The sequence below is a fragment of the Bos indicus genome, chromosome 7 (assembly GCF_029378745.1).
Source record: "Bos indicus isolate NIAB-ARS_2022 breed Sahiwal x Tharparkar chromosome 7, NIAB-ARS_B.indTharparkar_mat_pri_1.0, whole genome shotgun sequence".
Classification (NCBI taxonomy): Eukaryota; Metazoa; Chordata; class Mammalia; order Artiodactyla; family Bovidae; genus Bos; species Bos indicus.
Window position 1 is genome coordinate 56,888,500 of NC_091766.1, and position 19,701 is coordinate 56,908,200.

Consider the following 19,701-nt stretch of genomic DNA (forward strand, 5'->3'; position numbering starts at 1 on the left):
TTCCTCCTTTCCCAGAGGGGCAGGTGCTTCTGTCTGGAACCTTCTTCCTGCCTTGGGTCTTTGTCTTGGCATGTGTGTAATGAGCACATTCCAGAGCACACCGAACAGGTTTCTCAGCTTGTTTCAGTGACACTTGGCAGAGCCCGGGGCGGGGAGGGGGCCCACCACGAGGCAGGGGAGGGGAGCGGCTCCTATGGAGATGAGCAGTCTGGCTGGCTGTGCATTCTAGCAGAAACCCCATGCCAGAATCCTGAGAAAACCTCAACCAATCTATGAGAAAAGGGATTCTCTGGGGATCCTGATAGGAAATAGCCTAGAAAGCAGAGCATGCTGTGAGTGTAGGCTTAGAAGACCATCGTTCATGGGTTCATTCATTCTCAAAATACTTATTGGCCATAGACTGTGTTTGGCACTAGGATCAATGAATTCAGTAAAAGTTTCTGCCCTCAGGGTGGGATGGACAAGCACACACTGCTATATTTAAAATGGATAACCAAGAAGGACCTACTGGACAGCACAGGGAAGTCTGCTCAATACTATGTAACTACCTAAATGGGAAAAGAATTTGAAAAAGAAAAGACACAAGTCTAACTGAACCACTTTACTGTACACCTGAAACTATCACAGCATTTTTAATCAATGGTACTCCAATATAAAACAAAAACTTTAAAAGAAGTGTCTGCCTTCACCAAATTTACAGTCTTGGAGGAGGCAGATCCAGAAACAAGCCGTTTAAACAACCCCGTGATGGGGGTGGTAGTAGGAAGTATCATTAAAGTACCTGGAAGAGATCCCTGCCCCTGATGTGGACTTTCAGGGACACACTGTTTAAGCTGAGACCTAAAAGTGAAGTAGCAATTGGGCAGGAGAAGAAGAGGGTGGAATGCTGAAAGAACATCCTGGAAGAACATTAGAAGTAAGTGTGCATGAGGCATTGGTAGCACAGGAAGATGCATGGTTGGGCCGCAGTGGTCAGTGTGAGAGGAGAATGACCGGGGTGAAGAGTGGAGAGACAGGGACTGAGCAAATCCCAGCTTTGGGAGCTGAGGCAGCTCTAGCTTCCTGTGCCTCGATCTTCCTCCACCAAATTAGCATGACTCTAACCATGCAGCATGATGGTTAGAGCCCAGTGACCTAACAGATGCAGAAGTACTTTACCGCCCATATCCTAAAGTCCCAGTTGCAGAAAGACAACTGGACTGGTCTGCACAGTCTTTCACCCCTGGAGCCAGTGTGAATTAGAGAGCTATGTCACATGGCATTTAACTCAGCTCCTCTGGGCCCATGAAAGGCAATAACACATGTCTCCTGTCTTCCCAACGCCATGTTCAGTGACGCCTGGTTGGTAGCCCAGGTAGGGTATTTACATCATAGAAATTGGCAAACACTACAAATCAGAGCCATCTTTTCCCCTTTGTTGGAGAGCTTGTTAACCAGCACACCACCAAGAGGAGGAGGAAAGGGATAGGAAGAGGAGGAACCCTGGGGCAGCATTTATCAAGGAATGTCCATCCACAATAGGAAAGATTCTTCACAGAGTGGGTCTCTCATTTTTTCCTGCCATCTGAAGCAGGCCCACCCAAAGCCAGCCCTCAGGGAAGAGAACAGCAGGGCCACTCTTTCATGCCAACCTGCTCTCAGACATGCGTGAGGAGTGCCAGTGACACCCAGGTCACGGGGCTGGGACTGGAGCCTCTCAGATCAACAGCTGCTGGGAGCCGCTGTCTTTGGCTCATGTGGCTGGCGAGAAATTGGACTTCAATGTTCTGAATAGGCAGAAAAAGATACCTCCTTGCTCCCTTCTGCTCCCTTTCCTGGGGCTGCCAGCTGGCATTTTTTGTCACTCATCATGGCTTCCTGCAGTGGAGATTAGACCCTTGATGAAAAGGACGTGTGGGCAAGAAAAAGTCTTTAGCAGTAGGAGGCTCCAAGGCAGGTATACATTGGCAAAATGGGGACGCAGACATAGCTCAAAGCACATTCCAAGTAATGGGGCCTTTTTTTAAGGATGACCTAGAGAAATACTGCTTTTATCTGTGGCTAGCATGCCTGAATACTCTTCAACCCTGGGAAAATAACTAGTTGGGCCTGCTAGAATTTTATGGCAGGAGCAGAGACGACAAAATATCAAAGTTGAAGTTGAATTTAAGTGACAATGGTGTGGCTTAATATTCATTCTTTCATTCATTCAACAGATGCTTTCATTCAACAAATACAAGTATTGAGTTACTAGGTGCCTCTAGAATGTAAGTCCCGTAAATGCAGAGACAGCATCTGTCTAACATACTGTAGGTTTTCAGTACATTTGTGTTGAATAATAAGTCGATGGCATTGCTTTGTCAGGTGTTACTGCTTTGTACACACCATGTTGCTTCAGTCATGTCCGACTCTTTGTGATTCTGTGGACAGTAGCCTGCCAGGCTCTTCTATTCATGAAATTCTCTAGGCAAGAATACTGGAGTGGGTTGTCATGCCTTTCTCCAGCCGATCTTCCTAACCCAGGGATCAAACCTGCCTCTCTTTACATCTACTGCATTGGCAGGAGGGTTTTTTACCTCTAGTGATACCTGGGAAGCCCAAGAGGAGGATAAAGATGGAGAAATTGTAGACTGTGCTGAGGCAGAGTTCAAATCTGGTGGACAGGCAGACAAGTAAACCAGCAGTTACGATACAAGGTGATGAGTGTTGTGGCAGGGGAAGTGTAGGGCGCAGTGGCTCACAGAAAAGGAGGCTCAACTCAACTTTGTGGGATGAGACAGCAAAGGCTTCCCAAAGACCGAGATGCAGAAGACAGAGACTCCATGCCAAAGATATTGGCATCTATTTGATAAGACCTTATGGAAAAAAACAACCATCCATGTATTCTGTAACATCTCATATTCCTAGGAAGACTACAGACTTTATCTTATTGGGAATATGGTTGCAAATAACTGCTGGACTACTTCTATGGCTTAGCCCGCAGAAGCAGTTTCTATTTCTCAGGGACTTTCAGAGGATTTCCCTAAATTCAAGCTTCCCCCTCCAATGATCCAGTGCCCGGTGTGACAGACGACTTGTGGGTCTTTAGTATTTCTCTGATGTCCAGTCACTGACTCCTAACATCAGGTACAGCTCTGTAGGCAAGCAGGGTACTCTCCTCTAAGGTCACATCTGTTCCATTTGATGAAAAGGAGAGGGATGCTATGAATTTTGATTTCAAAGAGGCAGACACGACTGCAGAGATGCAGAAGGTCCTGGTGGTGACAGTCTTGTCTCAGGGACAGCTGAACTGAGAGGGGAGATTTCTAACTTCCAGGGCTTTCTATTTTCAGCAAAGGCCACGCAGACGTTTTCTTTGGGTATCACCAGATTAAGATACCAGTAAGTCTGAGTGGGCACACATACGCAAAAACACCCGAGGCTGAAAGGAGGGAGACTAAGAAGTAAAGCATTTGAAACCCAGATGTAACTTTTGAACAGCAGAAGACAAGCCCAGACACTTCAGCTCTGCTTGCCAAAGTCACTTTCCCTGAGGGTCTGGGGCATCCCAGATCTTTCATCCCTCATCACACCCTGTCCAATATGGCACCTTTGCTCAGCAGCCATTCTCCGGAGGAACGCATACACGAGAGCAGAGAGAGTGCTGAGATAAAGCGCCTCTACCCAGGACCCTGCAATGGCTAGCAGCATTTTGCCAATTTGGTTTTGTCTCATTCATTGCCCTATTTCTGGTATATTCTGGTATATTCTAAAGTAGTTCCTCTAACAGGGAACTCTGCTCAATGTCATGCGGCAGCCTGAATGGGAGGGAGTTTGGGGGATAATGTATATGCATATATGTATGGCCGAGTCCCTTTGCTGTCCACCTGAAACTATCACAATATTGTTAATCGGCCATACTCCAATACAAAATTAAAAGTTTAATAAAAAAAAAGAGATCCTTTTTTATTAAAAATTAAAAAATAGAGATCCTCCTGGGGCTTTAATCATCTACTTAATTTCCCATTATCATAAGCATTGGAAGGAAAGGTAAAATTCACCTTCTTCACTTTGCAGTTAAGGAAACTGAGGCCCAGAGAGGTTCAGTGCTTCGAGGACCAAGTCTATGCGTTGTGTGTCTCATCTTGGGGCCACCTCCAGTGCTCAGACCCAATGGCTCCTTGATCAGAAACTCTGTGCTGTTTAAGTGCGTCATTCCTCCTTCCACTCCAGAAACCTCCACGCGGAGGTAAAAGGATAGAAAGAACTTGGGGGGAGAAAGCCAGTGTACATGCTAGCAGAGCTTACCCCCAAGGGGAGAAGTGGCGGTGACGGTGGGAGGGTCATTTGACTCATCTTTCCTCCCTGTGTGGTGGCTTGGGCTCAGTTTCTCAAACCAAATGGAAAGACACTCCAGCACCACACCTACAGGAAAAGCTCTCTCGGGGAATGGGAAAAATGAATGAGGGCAGAAGGGCCCCCAGAATGGGTGAGGTGGCTCTTCCCTTTGTCCTTCAGGCTCCCACACACCTCCAGCCCTTCCTTCAGGATTCCCTGTGCCCTCCTGGAAGAAGACAAGGCCACCAGCAGCTTCAGGATCAGACACCCCACTCATCTCAAAAGCAACCCCAAGCTGTGTATCAAAAATCACCTGATGGCAGGAGAAAGGGTTATGGCTATGAATGTGTAGGGCATTACTTCCTGTGCCGGGGGAATGAAATCACCTCCAAAGCAACCTCAGAGAAATGTTTGGAAGGAAAAATGAAAGCATGCTAATAGTGATCCTGAAAAGAGGCTGCTGGTTGTGAGTGGTTCTATCTCTGATCACTGGTGTGAACTCCTGCTTTCTTCGCCTTTTCCTGCTTTGCTGTGCTGTGCTTAGTCACTCAGTCATGTCTGATTCTTTGCAACCCCATGGACTATAGCCTGCCAGGCTCCTCTGTCCATGGGGATTCTCCAGGCAAGAATACTGGAGTGGGTTGTCATGCCCTCCTCCAGGGGATTTTCCCAACCCCAGAATCGAACCAGGGTCTCCTGCATTGAAGGCAGATTCTTTACCAGCTGAGCTACCAGGAAGCCCTTTCCGGCTTTCAGTTCAGTTCAGTCGCTCAGTCATGTCTGACTCTCTGTGACCCCATGGACTACAGCACACCAGACTTTCCTGTCCATCACCAACTCCCAGACCTTGCTCAAATTCATGTCCATTGAGTCGGTGATGCCATCCAACCATCTCATCCTCTGTCGTCCCCTTCTGCTCCCACCTTCAATGTTTCCCAGCATCAGGGTCTTTTCCAAGGAGTCAGTTCTTCGCATCAGGTAGCCAAAGTATTGGAGTTTCAGCTTTAGCATCAGTCCTTCCAGTGAATATTCAGGACTGATTTCCTTTAGGACTGACTGGTTGGGTCTCCTTGCAGTCCAAGGGACTCTCAAGAGTCTTTTCCAACACCACAATTTAAAAGCATCAATTCTTCAGCGTTCAGCTTTCTTTACAGTCCAGCTCTCACATCCATACATGACTACTGGAAAAACCATAGCTTTGACTAGACGGACCTTTGTCAGCAAAGTAATGTCTCTGCTTTCTAATAAGCTGTCTAGGTTGGTCATAGCTTTTCTTCCAAGGAGCAAGCACCTTTTAATTTCATGGCTGCAGTCATCATCTGCAGTGATTTTGAGTGTAGCAGTGTGTGCAGGAGACCTTTTGAAGGAAGTCGCCATTATCTTTATTACCTCCACCATAGTTTGATCTCAAGTCAAACAACAGAGAGGGAACAGAGCCCTGCCCATCAACAGAAAATTGGATTAAAGATTTACTGAGAATGGTCCCGCCCATCAGAACAAGACCCAGTTTCCCCCACAGTTAGTCTCTCCCATCAGGAAGCTTCCATAAGCCTCTTATCCTTATGGACAGAATGAAAACCACAATCACAGAAAACTAATCAAACTAATCCAGGGATCAAACCCAGGTCTCCCACATTGCAGGTGAATTCTTTACCAGCTGAGCCACAAGAGAAGCCCGAGAATATTAGAGTGGGTAGCCTATCCCTTCTCCAGGAGATCTTCCCAACCCAGGAATCAAACCAGGGTCTCCTGCATTGCAGGTGGATTCTTTACCAAATGAGCTATCAGGGAAGCCCCCATATGGACCACAGCCTTGTCTAACTCAATGCAACTATGAGCCTTCGTATAGGGCCACCCAAGACAGATGACTCATTGTGGAGAGTTCTGACAAAATGTGGTCTACTGGAGAAGGGAATGGCAAACCACTTCAGTATTCTTGACTTGAGAACTCCATGAACAGTATAAAAAGGCAAAAAGATATGACACTGAAAGATGAACTCCCCAGGTCGGTAGGTGCCCAGTATGCTACTGGAGATCAGTGGAGAAATAACTCCAGAAAGAATGAAGAGATGGAGCCAAAGCAAAAACAATACCCAGTTGTGGATGCGACTGGTGATGAAAGTAAAGTCTGATGCTGTAAAGAGCAGTATTGCATAGGAACCTGGAATGTTAGATCCATGAATCAAGGTAAATCAGAAGTGGTCAAAGAGGAGATGGCAAGAATGAACATCAACATTTTAGGAATCAGTGACCTAAAAGGGACTGGAATGGGTGAATATAATTTAATTCCTGCTTTAGGACCCCTGATAACTCAGGAAGGAGGCAGGAGGGACCAGGAGAAAGAAGGCTGGCATGTTCCGGGTGCCTTATTGATATTTGATTCAGGGGGAAGGAAGAAATGCCATATCCACTGACTCACAGTGGCTGGAGATAAAGAAGGCACATGTGGGTCTGTGCCCTTCCAGCTCTCTTCCCAGAAGCAGGAGAGGCCTGAGACAGAAGACTTCAGGGAAAGAGGAGAGAGATACATGACAGAAGTTGCAGGACAGAAGAGACTTTTTGAAATTGGAAGATAATTGCTTTACAATGGAGATGTTTAGCTATAGAACCAATAATAAGAACCTTCCTTGCACTGGTTCTCCTTCTATTTCTCAGGTTCTCTCACCTCCCTATTCTCCTCTATAGCACTCCAACTTCTAGTTATATACATAATTGTTTACTTAAGTTTGATCGTTGTTTCCCCCTACAACTAGACAACACCTGGCATAGTTGGCACTCAAAAATACTTAAGGGACTTCCCTGATGGCCCATTGGCTAAGACTCTGTGCTCCCAATACAAGGAGCCCGGGTTCGATCCCTGGTCAGGAAACTGGATCCCACATGCTGCAACTAAGGGTTTGCATGTCGCAACTGCAAATTCACAAGCCACAGCTGAAAGATTCCATGTGCCACAACTAAGAGCTGGTGTAACCACAGAAAGATTTTTAAAAAATACTTATTGATGTCCATCAGCAGATGAACGGATAAGAAAGCTGTGGTACATATACACAATGGAGTATTACCCAGCCATTAAAAAGAATACATTTGAATCAGTTCTAATGAGGTGGATGAAACTGGAGCCTATTATACAGAGTGAAGTAAGCCAGAAAGAAAAACACCAATACAGTATACTAATGCATATATATGGAATTTAGAAAGATGGTAACAATAACCCTGTATACGAGACAGCAAAAGAGACACTGATGTATAGAACAGTCTTTTGGACTCTGTGGGAGAGGGAGAGGGTGGGATGATTTGGGAGAATGGCATTGAAATATGTATAATATCATATATGAAACGAGTCGCCAGTCCAGGTTCGATGCATGATACTGGATGCTTGGGGCTGGTGCACCGGGATGACCCAGAGGGATGGTATGGGGAGGGAGGAGGGAGGAGGGAGGAGGGAGGAGGGAGGAGGGTTCAGGATGGGGAACACATGTATACCTGTGGCAGATTCATTTTGATATATGGCAAAACCAATACAATATTATAAAGTTAAATAAAATAAAATAAAAACAAAAAAAAGAAAAACAAAAAAAGAAAAAAAAATACTTATTGAAAGAAAGAGTGAGATGTGGGGCTGGAAAAGTCAGTCCAGAAGGTATAACAGCAAGCTCATTACTCTCCTTTCTTCCTTTGGGCAAAAAATATCTAAGCAATTCTATTTTAATACTTCTTATTTGCTAAGAATTTTACTAAGTATTCTGTGTAATTTATCTCATTAGGCTTCTCAGCAAACCCATGAGAAAGTGTGTTCAGGGTCCCCAAGAATCCCCAGGATTCAGTGATTCCCTAGATGGGCTCACAGAACTGAGCAAATCTGTTATACGTAGCCCACCAGGCTTCTCTGTCCGTGGGATTTCCCAGGCAAGAATACTGGAGTGGGTGGCCATTCCCTTCTCCAGGGGAATCTTCCCGATCAGGGATCGAACCTGGGTCTCCCGCATTGCAGTCAGATTCTTTTCCATCTAAGCCATCAGAGAACCGCCTTATATGCAGTTACGATTTATTACAGTGAAAGGATACAGACTAAAGTCAGAAACAAAAAGAAAAGAAAAGAAAAGCACAAAGAATAGAATGTGGGAGAGACCTGGCACAGCTTTTAGTCATCCTCTCCCAGATGAGTTTCACAGACAGCACTTATTTCTCCCTGTAACAGTGCATGAGCACACACATGAAGCATTGCCAACCAAGGAAGCGTGCCCAAGACTCGATGTCCAGGGTTCTTACTGCGGGTCAGTCAGGTAGGTGTGACTGGCTTCCCATGCAGCTGGCCTTAGTCTCTAGCCCCTCCAGAGGTCACGTTTTTACTGCATAACCCAGCCTCTCCCCAACATAAATTGCATTGCTCACTTAGTCTGCTATGTCCCAAGGCTCCAAGCAAACAGTTCTTCTCATCAGGCAGGATTTTCTAGCAGCTTAGAGGTTATGTCTCAGGTGAATGGGCCAAATCTTCCACTGGAATCTGCAGAGTTTGGCTAACACAGATTTGCCGAGTTTACTGCACAAAGAAGTGTTAGTATTAGCCCGAGTTTATGAATGATCCATACTAAGAATCAAGAAGGCTAAGTGATTTGGCCACAGTTACCAAAACCAGAATGTAAACCAACATCTTCCTTCGCTTTAACATCTGTGTTCTATTGCACCCTAGTACCATTCCCTGAACAAGTAAAATTCTCTACGATAAAAAGAAATTCTTATAGTATGTCTCATAAGCCTGGCCTCAGATAGGAATGTCCAGATTCAGACCTTCTGGTGATCTCAGGCTCCCAGAAACAGATGGTCTGGGACTTATCAAGGCCAGCCAGATATGATGTTGTTGAGTGAGTGCTGGGAGGGTGGGGGTCTCCCTCCTCACCAGAGATACATGAGCACAAGGGCCAGCCAGCACTTTCTAAAATATACTCCATTGCCTCCACTATCTGCTCCAAAAGGATTGTCACCATGAGGGAAGGAGGCAGGATGGCTCAGTTGGCCAAGAAAGCAACTAGGAAGTGAGGACCCAGGCCAGTCAGCTTGACTCTTTGCCTCATGAGCAGAGTGAAGTCACGGGCGAAGTTATGTTTGCTTTACCCAGCATTCCCCAGGCATATCCTGCCAACCTTGCAAAGTGGTTCAGATGGCAACACAAAGTCACATGAGCGGAGTGGAGCTTCTGAGAAGCCTGCCAGTAACAAGCCTGTATGAGTTTGTTCAACTCAGTGATTCCTGAGCCTATTTGAGTATGGAACACTTTCTGAGTATGTGTAGTGCTAAATTGTTAAAATTCAGGGCAATTTGGAAAATAGGACCCCAACTCTCCTTTTTTTTTATTTTCTAGCTCATGCCAATAGATCTTTCAAATAATTATTATCAGTCATAATTAGTAATCTAATATGCATTCTTTTCCTCCAAGAATGGCAATTCCTGGATGTTTCTGGATTAATTCACAAACGCATTCATTCACCAAGCATTTATTAAACACCTGCTTGTGTCCAGGCCTCAGAGATAGAATTTAAGAGGTGTTTCAGACATGAACCCTAAATTATCCGGTAGGGAATTCATAGCCTGGTGACTGATAACTTGAGCCAAAGGCCAGAATGTTTTCTCTTGGCTCCATTCTCCCGTGATGGGCCACCTTGTGACCAGCAAAAGGAGGTAAGCAGTTAAGTCAGCATGTTGGCTTTGGCCCCACCCAATGCCAGGAGTAGAGAACCAGGCCAGCCTCTTTCTAAACAAGTGGGGAGTGCCATTCATGCATGGTAAACAGCTCGTTACCCAGGAGCAGGCTGAAAGTTCACTGCAGCAAAGCTTTTTCCCTTGTCTGGATCACTGTGATGGTTCCATTCAATTTGGGCTCCTTTTCTCTTACCCTGTTATCATTCCACCTGCCTCCTTTATTTTCCAATTGGAAATAAGCTCAGAGCTTGTTGGCAGATAGACCTGCTGCTGTTTTTGAATTCTGCCATTTGGTTATTTCTCTGTTTTGCAGTTTTACTGTCTATGGGGTTATAATATGTATTAATCAAGACTTTTTCAGTTTCAGGGTCAGAAAACAATTCCAGGTAATTTCAATAATAAACAGTGCATTGGGAATATCATCTCATTTAACTGTGTATCCTTCAGGCATAGCTGGATGTAGACATTCAAATTTTATTGCCAAGGCTCTGTCCATCAATACCTATTATAGTTACCTATTTATCTTATGGTATCGCTAGTTCTTGTGCCTTCTGCACCTTCATTCAGGAAGGTGTGTCTGGTGTCTGGGAAATATCATCACTGGTAGTCCAAGGCTCACCACCTCCAGGCTCATGATCCAAAAGAAACACTCTCTTCTTGGGTGTCTATATATCACACATCAAAGAAGATTCTAACTGACCCAATTTGGAGCACATGCCTGCCCTGTACCGGCATTATACCAGGAGGATTTGGGCACTCTGTTACTGAGCCAAACTTGGGTCCACTCACCCACATGGTAAAACCAATCTACTGACATCAGTTGTGGTGAGGAAAGTGCAGCATTAATTGCGGAACACCAAGCAGGGAGAATGGGTGGCTAATGCTCAAAAGACCCAAACTCCCCAAAGGATTTCAGGGAAGGGATTTTAAAGGCAAGATGAAGGAGAGGGTTGCAGGATGCCTGATCAGCTCATGGATATTTTTCTGGTGGTTGGTGGAGAGGTAACTGGGTGGTATTTAGCGAGTTAACAGCGTCAACCTTTTGGTTTTGACTGGTCTGGGTTCTACGTGTATGTGGTCATCACTTTTTTCACCTGATGGGGATTTTAGTATCTATAAAACAACTCAAGGACATGGCTCAGAATATTATCTATCATCCTTGATGAGAAACGAAAGGTCCTTGACTTTGTATTATGACTAAACTATTTATTGTGTCTTACTTGGCTGTTCTTGTTTCTGCATTTTCTCATCTTAAATTTGTTTTCTGAAACTCAGGGAAGCCTTAGGAGGCTAAAACTTTTTTCATATAAACAAAAAGCAGAGGACATGGCACTGGATAGGGGTTAGTTCTGTCCCCAGAAAGGCCCCCATGGGGCCTTGCTCAGTTTATTAGTGGCCAGCCTGGGCCACATACCCATGTGTATGTGGTGTGACCAGAGTGAATGACATGCCTCTGAGAAGATGGATCCAAACAGGTGGATCCTCAGAGAAGGGACACCTGCCATTTTACTAGTAACACACATAAATACTGCAACATAATTTTACCATGAATATCTCTGCATGCCCCTGTGTCCTTATTTCAGTGTCCTGTGCTTTATCTTCCCTCAAAAGATGGCCCTCAAGGCATTCAGACCCTGCTGAGGTGACAGACCAATAGACCGGCACATTGACTTACTAAGTCTTTTGAATCTCAGAAAAGGATAGCTTGCTGGCCACACACTCAGCCTTCCATTGGATTGTCTGGGTCTTTGAAAAGCACCAGGAAAAACATTTGGTTATGACCTGACTCTGAAACCTCCACACTCACTTTATCCTCATCTCCCCTCCCACCTGCACCTGTCAAGACAGAAAACAGTCAGGGTAGTAAAAGCTGTTTCCAGCAATACACCGGGTGATGGCTGCTGTGGAACTTGGAGTCATTTTCCCTTGAGAGAACCTTTGAGGACCAGATAGAATCAACCAGCTCAGTCTCTTCAGGTGCTTAACTTTTACATGAGGGCTCTGAAGTTCAATAATTCATGCTAATGCTATCAGCAGCAAGCAAATCACATTCAAACTCTGTTCAGATTTTGATTATAAAACAACACCCCAAATGAATTTTATGATGGATAACATACTAGGTGATTTCAGGAGGATGAAACAGAACTCAGGCTTTGAGGTCAAATGAACGGAAGTCAGTCTCAGGGCCGCTGGTCATTGGCTGTGTGACTTTGCCTCAACGTTGGACAGCTCAGAACTTCTGTTTCTTCATTGATAAAATTAAGATAAAACTATTTCACAGGATTTGAGATCATATGAATGAGCTAGTACATGGAAAATGCAATTATTGTTGTTGTTTAGTTGCTAAGTCATGTCTGACTCTATTGCAACCCCATGGATGGTAGGTTACCTGCCAAGCTCCTCTGTCCATGGGATTTTCCAGGCAAGAATGCTAGAGTGGGTTGCCATTTCCTTCTCCAGGGGATCTTCCCAACCCAGGGATCAAACCCACATCTCCTATGTCTCCTACACCGCAGGTAGACTCTATCACTGAGCCACCTGGGAAGCCCACAGTAGGACAATAAGACAAATTTCTATGGCTTGCCACAACCACAACAAGTGTTCATTTCCTTCCCCTCTTCAGATTCTGTCTCTTTCTTCTTCCCCATCCCCACCCCCACCTCCACCACCTTTACAACGTAGAAGCCAATGTTTCCTATAAGTATGAATGTAGAACTGAGAATAAAAGGGGACAATGAAGAGAAAAGGTGATGGAAAATATTTTCATGTTAAAAGTAGAATTTACAATCTGCTTCCACAATCCTTTATCTCTACTGAAGGGAGATGGAGATAAGATGGTGATGGTCAGACAATTAGTACTATCTCAGGGTTTCAAAGTTTATGTCTCTTCAAAGAGATTTAAGCAGTTTGTGCAGTTTTAGTTTAATATTCTTGCCCGGTGGTCATTAAAATATGTAAGCCACTTGTATGGGAATGTCTTCCAGAAAAGAAAGGAAAAAAGCAACTTGGCCATTTACAACACCTGCGTTGAATCTCCATTGCTCCTATTTTAGTTAGAATAAAATGTAACTCAGACCAGAGGCTGAGTTGGATGAAGGGGAAAGTGCCATAAAAATGCAGCTAAACAGTTCATGAACTTAGGCAAATTTTTAACTTCTCTGATCCCCAGTTTTCTAATCACAGATGGTGAGAATTAAATAAAAGATATTGTGGAGTGCTTAGCACAGTATCTGGTACATAGGAAGAAATGCTGAATAAATATTAGATATTGATATCATCTTATTATGCAAAGTCAAAAGGGCTTAAATTCTTTTTTCCCCTAATTTTTCATTCCTCCTTCCTTTGCTTTCCTTTCCTTTTATGAATCAAAAATGACAGTGTATTAGGCAAGATGGAAGTTCATTTAGCTTTCAGATAAAAATTGGGATGTAAAGTAATCCAGGACTTGCCTAGCAGCTCTACAATGCAGACTACTTCCCCCCCTTTTAGGTGAGACTTTCATCCTCATTGTTCAAGATGGCAGCTGGAGCTCCAGCAATCATGTCCACATTCCCCATAACAAAATGGAGGAAAGGAAAAGAAAGTCAGTCCTTCTCAGTAAGGACATTTCCTAAAATGTACTTATATCCTTTTGGCCAGATGTAGCTGCTGGTTGAGTTCAGTTCAGTCACTCAGTCATGTCCGACTCTTTGCGACCCCATGGACAGCAGCGTGCCAGGTTTCTGTGTCCATCTCCAATTCCCAGAGCTTGCTCAAACTCAAGTCCATCGAGTCGGTGATGCCATCCAACCATCTTATCCTCTGTCGTCCCCTTCTCCTCCTGTCTTCAGTCTTTCCCAGCATTAGGGTCTTTTCCAGTGAGTCAGTTCTTCGAATCAAGTGGCCAAAGTATTGGAGTTTCAGCTTCAGCAGAGGCTGGTAAATGTGACCTGTGTGTGCCAAATGCTGACGTACCCAGAAAAATGTGATTTATATTACAACATAAAACTGAGAGAAGGCATAGAGACTGACAACTATTACTCCCTGATATAGCTCACCCTGGAAGTCTAACAGATTTAGATCATTCCCCAGAAATCCTCCACTCTCATTCTGCTTCCACCTGCTTACTTCTCATGTAAGGGAACAGCTTCTCCAAAAGGTAGTTCCATGGTTTGTTAGTCCTACTTAGCTTGGCTTATTTTCTTCCTAAATTCCTCCCATACCTTCCTAAATTCCTCCCATACCTTTCACTTCTCATCCCCCAGCTTCATTCATTTCCTTTTCACCATCCAATTTTAATAGACAACACAATTACTCCATTGTATAAAAGTTAGAAAACACAGCAAAGCACTTAGGGGAACTTTTTAAAAAAATATTCAAAAATCTCACCATTTAGAAATAACCACTTTTCAAATGTTAGTGTACAGCCATCTAGCATTTTCCTCAGGTGAATATATATATATATATATATATATATATTTATAAAGAAAGTCTAGTGTACATAACTGTTTTTAATCTCTTCTGTTATACTTAACAATATGAGTAACTCTCAATGTTGTTAATTATAGATCAACATCATCAGCTTTAATGATTGCAGGGTTTTCCATTGTATGGGTGTATCATAATTTATTCAACTGATTCTGTTTATACACAACACTGTGTTAAACCTCCTAGTGCAAACATCTTGGCTTATTTGTCCACCAGATGAGTGTGTTCCCGTGGTTGTCTAACTCCCCAGGGACCAGCAGAAACACACTGGTCTGCCATCCCATGAGCCATATGGTGCTGTTCAGGTCTCATCTCGATCCCTAAGCTGTTTACAGTTCATTTTTAAATGAACATTGAAGACTCAGAAGGTCCTTGAAGAACTGAATTAACGTCTCCTTACCTCCCCCTCATAAATAGCAAGTCTGTCCCCAGCCGAGGGGCTACTCCACCCAATGACTGAGGAAAACACAAAATACAATACAATTGCAGGTGACACTGAAGGGCTTTCTATAAAACCCAAGTTACTAGAACTTTCCATTTGTCAAACTGACTTCAAGCAAGACCAGAGTGAGACCGTTTCTCTGTGGAGAAACCAGTTTCAATTAGGGGGAAAAAATTGACTGAAATAATTGTTTAGACTGACAACTGATTTGACAAATAACAATTCTTTAGCTGATCTTTTTTAAGTGATGACTGATTTCTGACTGTTAATTTGTCTTAGTTGTGCTTGCTAAAGATACAAACACACACGGGGTTTTCAGTTTCTAGACAAGGCTGAAGACAAATTATGGTGTATCCCTCTCACATAGCACTTTCTATTTTCAGGGAGTTTTCACCTCAGTTTTCTTCCCATTAACACTGAGGAGTAGGTACAACTGATATCATTAGCCCTGCATTACAGATGATCATTCTAAGAGGTGTCATCTATTGAGCACATTCTATGCAAAATATGAAACAAAACCCAAATGCATCATTAATATTCTTTAGTCCTCACAGCAACTCTAATAAGGTAGGTATTGTTATCACTTCATCTTATAAGTGAACATGGTTTAAGAAAGATGAAATAACTTGACTGTAGTCACACAAGAGCAAAGAGGTGAAGCCAGAATTCAAAATCAGTATTCCTAGCAAGAATCACGGTCTTACTCAAGTTCCCCTAGTTGCAGAGTCAAGTCCAAAGTCCTGCTCCCTGCATAGTGATTAAGAACAGGGTCTCTAAAATCAGATTGTCTGAGTTCAAGCCCCATATCGCCATTTCCCAGCTGTACTACCTTAAGTGAGTTACTACACCCCTCTGTGCCTCAGTCACTCCACCTTAGAAACGGGGATAATGCTGTCTGTCTCAAAGGTTAAACAAGGTAATCCACCTATGGCACTTAGTGCATGGAAAATACTTTGTAATTAGTAACTAATGTGACCCCCTTGGTTCCTCCAGCCTCTAGGCCATACATATTTTCTTGATCTGTGTCGCTCCAGGTGCCTCGAGCAAAGGCCCTATGCAACTACCGAGGGCAGAATCCCGGTGACCTGAGGTTTAATAAGGGAGATGTCATCCTCCTCCGAAGACAGCTGGATGAGAACTGGTACCAGGGGGAAATTAATGGAGTCAGTGGAGTCTTCCCAGCCAGCTCCGTGGAGGTCATCAAGCAGCTGCCCCAGCCACCCCCACTGTGCCGGGCCCTCTATAACTTTGACCTTCGTGACAAGGACAGGAGTGAGAACCAGGACTGCCTGACCTTCCTCAAGGTGAGATTCTGGGCAGCCACCAAAGTCACCAGTGATCACATAAAGGCTGTGGCAGAACTTAAGTTGTTTGTTTAATATTTGTTGATTTTTTTTTAAATTACATTTTATACAGGCTTCCCTAGTAGCTCAGTGGTAAAGAATCCACCTGCCAATGCAGGAGACGCAGGTTTGATCCCTAGCTTAGGAAGATCTCCTGAAGGAGGAAATGGCAACCCACTCCAGTATTCTTGCCTGGAGATTTCCGTGGACAGAGGAACCTGGTGGACTGCAGTCCACACAGTCTCAAAGAGTCAGACACAATTTAGTGACCAAACAACGATGAACAACGTGTGCTTATATATGTTATGCGTATGTATACTTCAAACGATATGGAGGTGGTCACCAGAGAAATCTAACAGGAGTTTGATGGAGGTTCTCAAACATTTGTATTGCAATTATGAAACTAAGTATCCATATACTCATTCATTCATTCTGCAGTCACTTTTGACCACCTATTCTTTTCAGACACTGGGGAGATAGCATGAACAAGTCACAGCATCTGTGCTTGGGCAGAGTAGTGGGAGAAACAGATGGTTAGCCAGAAAATTGTAAACATAGTTTAATAGCATGCTATATAGAACTACAGATCTTACCTCTTCATTGAGTGTCTGTAAGGATATTCTTGCTGACCAAGTTCACTACTGCTTGTTTACAACACTATTTTGTCTGTAGACATTGCATTCAAAACACTCCAAACAGCAATTACTGAAGCCTGCATGCCTAGAGCCTGTGCTCCTCAACATCAGAAGCCACTGCAATGAGAAGCCCGCATACCACAACAATGACCCTCACTCTCGGCAACTAGAGAAACTCCGTGTGTAGCAACAAAGACCCATCACAACCATAGATAAATAAGTAACTTTTTAAAAACCACTCCAAACACACACAATAACATAATTATATCTTTACACATAAATAACCTCTTACAAGATATACTTTCCAAGGACATCAGTTACCCTATGATTTTTTTTACCTCTCTTTTTTATTGGCTGATTCTTCACCATTTGTAAGCAACAAGTCTGCTAAAGTCTAGACTATAGCCATCCCTGTATATTCGGGGTGAGGGGGTAGATCCAGGACACACTGAATCCTGAGGATGCAGAGTCCGTGGATTCAGAGGGTCAACTGTACTCTATCTAAGTCTCGAATTTGAGCAACCTGCAGGAGGTAGTGAGGACGGGGAAGTCTGGTATGCTGCAGTCCATGGGGCTACAAAGAGTTAGCAACGTAGCAACTGAGCAACAACAAAATTCAGTATTTATTATTCCCTAAACATTCAAATTTTCTCATAGAAACCAAAGTTGGGGTAATTTTTATTCTTTGCAACTTAAGTCAAATACAAGTGCAAGTAGCACTGCTACTCAGTTCAGGAAAAGTCTTTTGTTTTATAAAATATTTTTATTCCATCACTCCCTGAAATGAGATTTGCTTCAGATTCCCTCAGACCAGATAACTTCACTGTCCTCCATATTATGAAATACTGATCTTTGTTATTGTCGTCGCACCTCAGAGTGAGTCCCCTAAAGAATACCATTCAGTAGCCGACCTGCACATTTTATACTTTGGCTACAGCCAGAGGACAGCAGTTCAATTCCACAAGCATTTGTTGAGTATTTACTTTATCCCTGGCATTAGACACTGAGCTCTGGGGACACAGCCAGAGGAAGACATAGACAGGGAGCATATCTGCTTTTGTGTCCCCTCTCTGGGAATTTGCAAACCAGGACACTTACCCAAGAACTTGTTCATTCACTGAATTCATCCATGTACCAGGCTGTCTATGCAGATACAGTGAAGAGTCATTGTCCATATCTTCAAGGAGCCAGCAGTCTAGTGGAAGGAGCAAACACATAAATGGGAAGTTATGACAAAGGACTCAGAAGAGAGGATTTGTTCCCTCCTAGGAGATTATCAGGGCTTCCCCAATGGCTCATCGATAAAGAATCTGTCTGCCAATTCAGGAGACACTGGTTCGATCCTTGGGTTGGGAAGATCCCTTGGAGGAGGAAATGGTAGCCCACTCCAGTATTCTTGCCCAGAAAATCCAATGAACAGAGAGCCTGTCAGGCTATAGTTCATAGAATCACAGAGTCTGACACGACTGAGCACAGCACAGTGGCAGAAGGCTATCATAGACTGAGACTTCACTAGGAAATCTCATGGTGTTCCTAAATGCAGCATGTCTAAAAAAAACTCAAGATCTTTTCTCCCAAAGCTATTCTGTCTCAGTAAATTTTCCTATTTATTCACACGTGCATTAATTCATTTACCCATGCATGCATTCAAGAAATACTGATTGTTTAAAAATTGTGAATCACTGTGTTATACACCTGAAACTTATATTGCACATCAACTATACCTCAATAAAAGAAATAATAAAAACTGATTGGTTGACTGCTAAAAGGAAGCCACTGTATAAGGTCCTGAGGAAAAAAATGATCAAAATAGATCCAGGCCCTACAGACATAGAGTTTATGGTCTTATGGGATAGACAGACATTATAGCAATCACAACGTAAACATGTGTAACTGCAGATTATACTAAGGACAAAGAAATCTAAGAAACGGTATAATGCCGTAATGAATTTAGATTTAGATTCATCTACATTACTAAGGGACATAGATCAGAGAGATCAGTGGATGAATATTCAGATTTAGATAGATGAATATTCAGACTTAGATCGATGAACAGGTGTGGACATGGAAAGATGTTCCTGACATGATATTAAGGGAAAAAAACAACGTATCCTATATGACTTGATTTGAATTAATACAAAAGAAGACAAATGAATATACATGCTAGAGTCAGAGTGGAGGTAACTTCTTGCTAGGTGTCAGGGAAAAGCACAAGAGCCATCTAGGTGCTGGAAATATTCATCTCTCTTGCTCCAGATGGGGGCTTTGTGGATATATTCAATTTTAAAACTTCATCAAGCTTTACATCTAAAATATTTATGCTTTATTGTATGCCTGTATACATGTTTTTGAAAAAGTTTTTAAAATTTTAGTTTCTAATTTTATATTAAATATAAAATATATTATAATTTCATATATTTATTTATATATATTTTATCTTCATATAAAAGAACCTGGGGAAAAAACATGTTAACCAAGAGGTTAACACTGATTGTATCTATATTGTGATAGAATTCTTTGTTTTGCCTATTTACGTTTCCAAATGTTTCTACAAATCTCCATATAACCTTTGATAATAAAAACTTGAATAAAGAGCCATTTTATGTTTGATACATTAAAAATGGAACACGTTCTGAAAAGTGCTCAAAATCAGAATACAATGCATCCTTCCTTTTGCTAAGTCTGTCTCTCTATGTCTTCCATGTTGATTTCTCATCAGATTAATTCAAATGAAAAGCCCTGATTCTGCAGGTGATGGAAAATTAGAGATATTTCCAAGTTTTCTTAATGGATTTCCTTGGTACTCCAGATTATTTCTACT

At 43.0% G+C, this 19,701-nt stretch overlaps 1 protein-coding gene across 4 annotated transcripts in view; it reads left to right on the plus strand.

Annotated features, from left to right (window-relative positions):
* SH3RF2 (SH3 domain containing ring finger 2) overlaps nt 1–19,701 on the plus strand; it is a 148,862-nt gene that overhangs the window by 49,722 nt on the left and 79,439 nt on the right. For 3 of the 4 annotated variants that reach the window (XM_070793744.1, XM_070793743.1, XM_019963516.2), the window contains exon 3: nt 15,937–16,206. The exons of the other annotated variant lie outside the window; for it this stretch is intronic. In XM_070793744.1, the coding sequence (XP_070649845.1) occupies nt 15,937–16,206 (270 nt within the window). The remainder of the gene's footprint in view (nt 1–15,936; nt 16,207–19,701) is intronic. 4 annotated transcript variants of the gene reach the window in all.